Source organism: Tuber melanosporum, assembly GCF_000151645.1.
Source record: "Tuber melanosporum whole genome shotgun sequence assembly, scaffold_201, strain Mel28".
Classification (NCBI taxonomy): domain Eukaryota; kingdom Fungi; phylum Ascomycota; class Pezizomycetes; order Pezizales; family Tuberaceae; genus Tuber; species Tuber melanosporum.
The window spans coordinates 154031-157208 of record NW_003298866.1 but is presented as its reverse complement, the minus strand read 5'-3'; the positions used below and the strand labels follow the sequence as shown (position 1 = coordinate 157208).

At 48.0% G+C, this 3178-nt stretch overlaps 1 protein-coding gene; it reads right to left on the bottom strand.

Moving 5' to 3' along the window:
- Positions 1-6: 6 nt before the first annotated feature.
- Positions 7-2110, bottom strand: GSTUM_00000575001 (uncharacterized protein). XM_002837866.2 has 6 exons: positions 1870-2110; positions 1488-1566; positions 1309-1347; positions 1183-1242; positions 1039-1131; positions 7-983 (listed from the first exon to the last, which is right to left on the bottom strand). Exons 1-6 carry the CDS (start codon positions 1905-1907, stop codon positions 693-695), a joined length of 600 nt encoding a protein of 199 aa, XP_002837912.1. The 5' UTR covers positions 1908-2110; the 3' UTR covers positions 7-692.
- Between the last annotated feature and the right edge of the window lie 1068 nt (positions 2111-3178).

Below are 3178 nucleotides of genomic sequence, written 5' to 3'. Positions count from 1 at the left end.
CTCTCACCCTAAAGATGAAAGAGAGAGGCAGGACATAAAGGATTATCGGTGTAGGAATGGGATTTCTGCTCCACCCTCAAACTGTGGAGACCCAACACCTTATACCCTTGTGTGAATGGTAATCCATTTTTCAACTCAACCTAGCCTTCCTAGCCCCAACCCCCGCCGATACTTTTGTGAAAAAACCGAATGTGAAGCACACCAGAAGAACGTCCCGATCTAACCCGCCATCCCTGCATCAAGAGAAAAAACTAATGAAAGCCAGAAAACCTAAAAGATAAAAAAGCCAAGAACACTGTCCGCAATTGCATTGGTGCGTATTTCGTTCTCGTAATGAGGGAGCCAATAACTGTACGACAAAAGAAGGTAAAAGCGTAAAAGACTGAAGAAAGACAGCAAGAGGCGACCCGAGCCAGAGGGATGAGAGGGACGTGGAAAATGGGTCCATAAGAGAAAATAATTCACGGACAATTCCGCATTAAATTTGCCAAACAGAGATGGCCTGAAGAATGTAGCTCGGGCTGCGGCTGTGGGACAAAGGGATCGCAGATATCCGATGGAAGGGGTGGATTCTTCATCCATTTCTTCCTTCGTTCTGACGTCTGATAAAAAAGAAAAAAAAAGTCTGTATTAATCCTCGTTCCTCGTATGAACTGAGTTACCACCTGCTCTTCTAGGTTATGAAGTTGAACTTATGAGATGGAGCAGCATCCACCTCCTCGTTCCTTCTCAAACGTCAACAGTGCCGCCCTAGTTGCTGCCTCAAACACATCATCCACTCCTTCGCCTGTTAAGCTGCTGCATTCTAGGTATTTCCTGGCGCCAACCTGCTTTGCAATTGTTTCTGCATATCCGGTTTGTACAAAGTGCAAGGATTTCTTGCGCATTTCTTCGCGGGCGACGGGGTCTTCGCGTAGATCCTTCTTCAGACCGACCAATATTATGGGAACTCCAGGGCAACGATCACGTGCCTCCTCAATCCACTGTACACATGGTCAGTTGGGGTAGGCGATATATGTTGTGGAAGCATCGACGTACTTTGTTGGCAACGTTCTCCAGCGAGTCAGGGGTGTCGACAGCATAGGCTATCAGAATGACATGGGCTTTAGCATAAGCTAAGGGTCGCAGTCTCTATTTAGTTGTGTGAGTAGTGGGAAGTAAGTACCGCTGATCAAGACAAACCTCGTAGTCCTCCTGGCCAGCGGTATCCCATAAAGCGAGCTGAACTGATTTTCCGTCGACCTGTTCTCAGCTGAATTAGCAGCCAACTTCGCGCAGGTACTGTTGATGTGAGGAGGAACTTCATACCCTGCAATCGGTCACGTAGTTTTCGAAGACAGTGGGTACCTAGACAAATTGTAAGCATGATTGAAGATTTCAATGGAATGTGAAAAACGAGGTAGGCGCACGTAATGCTATACCACATGTCAGTAAAGTTTATAATAAGACATGGTAGGGCTGAAGGAGCGGGAGATTATTTAACCTACTGTCGGAAAGTAGCCCAGAGTAAACACGCTTAACAGACTGGTCTTGCCACATGCACCGTCACCAATGATAACGAGCTTCCTGCACCAGAGAAAGATCTTGGTCAGCCATAAAAGCTCCACTGTGCGAACGGGGATCTCCGCATGTTGGATCGTAGCCCAAAACGAATACTGATTCATTTGATTGTAAAAGGAAAATCTATGCCTAAATTTGGCAATAACGCATCATCATGATGCGGATCCTTCATTTTGACAACACTAAGACAGAGGGAAAATTCGCACTAGTTATGCGAGAATAATGACGCGAAAGCGGGCAGATGTAGAGCGATAGAGAGAGCGAAATTGGAGGGGCTAAAAGAAAAAAGCAGGTGTATTTGGGACGTACCTTCGTATAACATTTTGGACGTTAGTATTCTGGGCCATTGCACTGAGAGATGTTAATTTGCGAGTTTAGAGATGAGGGCGGTTGGTGATGCGGAAGGTTCAAGGAAGGCAACGCTGTCGGTTGGGAGAAAGCTTGAGATTGTCGGGAGTGGGAGAGGGTGGTGGATTGACGAGCCCTTAATTTGTAGAGCCCGGGGGTGAAAACAAACTTTGTAGCGCAGATAGATGAGAGCCGAGGGTTTGGAGGATCAGGAGGAAGGAGAAGAGAAAGGGAGGATGCGGAGTAGAAATAAAGGAAGGGAGAGGGGATGGGTGGGGAGCAGAAGGGTCGGAGAGCAGAGAAAGCAAAGCCGAAATGAATCTGAGGATGAGCTGGGGGCAGGAGAGAGAGGGTCTCGGTGTCAACTTGCGAGATTTGCAGGAAGGTAAGCAATATGGGTAAGGTAGAGGAGGAGAAGGACGGAAGACACACCACACGCACGCACACACACCCACACCCACACGCACAATAGGATGACCACACACACACAAAACAAGGCGGAGGGCAGAGACAGGTGAGCAGCGAAGAGAGCACAGAGAGGGGGGGGATGAAAGAGCAGAGGGGGGTGGAGAAGAGGAAGAAAAAGTGCCTTGTGGTTTAGTACCAGTAAACTCCTCCCTTGTGCTTATATGAGAAAACAAGCAGGCATATCATACAATTGCGGGCATAATAGTACTCGAGTACAGTGTTACAGTGGTGATTGCAATGCAGAAGCGTGTTGTGCAGTATTTCATCCGGATACTGCTCTTGGTAATTGTTAGACGAGGGTTTAAGAGATATTTTGTTGCTGTTTCTAATGAATTTATTTATCATAATATCATACGCCAGTATTCGAGTATGGGGATGCTACTGCTCTTGTCAATAAACCGTTAGGTTGCGGTAAGACGTACGGGCAGACAGGGAGAGGGGAGAAAGGCCGCAGACAGCAGGCAGGCTTTGCTAGATATCCTCAGCTGCGGGAAATGCCCTTCAATTCCTCGCTTCGGGCCTGGGTGCCCCTCCTTACCCCCTCCCCGCGCATCCTTCAGCACTTTGACGAATACCGGTATCATGCTGGTATGCAATGTTATCTAATGAATCACGTAATGCTGCGGTCAACCAGCGGCGGCTTGGGTCCTCTTGACCTCACACGTCTTGGGCCTGAGATTGGCCCAAACGGAAAGTAGGGCTGGAAGGTTTATTGACGAAGAAGATTCGAACACGCAGGGTACCCACACACCTAAACCGCACACATTCGATACGGCCTTCAGTGTATCCCCACTGTAGCAAC

Excerpts from the sequence above, each read along its gene's own strand:
- GSTUM_00000575001 (XM_002837866.2), bottom strand. The coding sequence starts at position 1,907 with ATGGCCCAGAATACTAACGTCCAAAATGTTATACGAAG. Across the intron at positions 1,348-1,487 it reads CTCTGGGCTACTTTCCGACA|GTACCCACTGTCTTCGAAAA; the intron begins GTAGGTTAAATA and ends CAATTTGTCTAG. Across the intron at positions 984-1,038 it reads TGGAGAACGTTGCCAACAAA|TGGATTGAGGAGGCACGTGA; the intron begins GTACGTCGATGC and ends CCATGTGTACAG.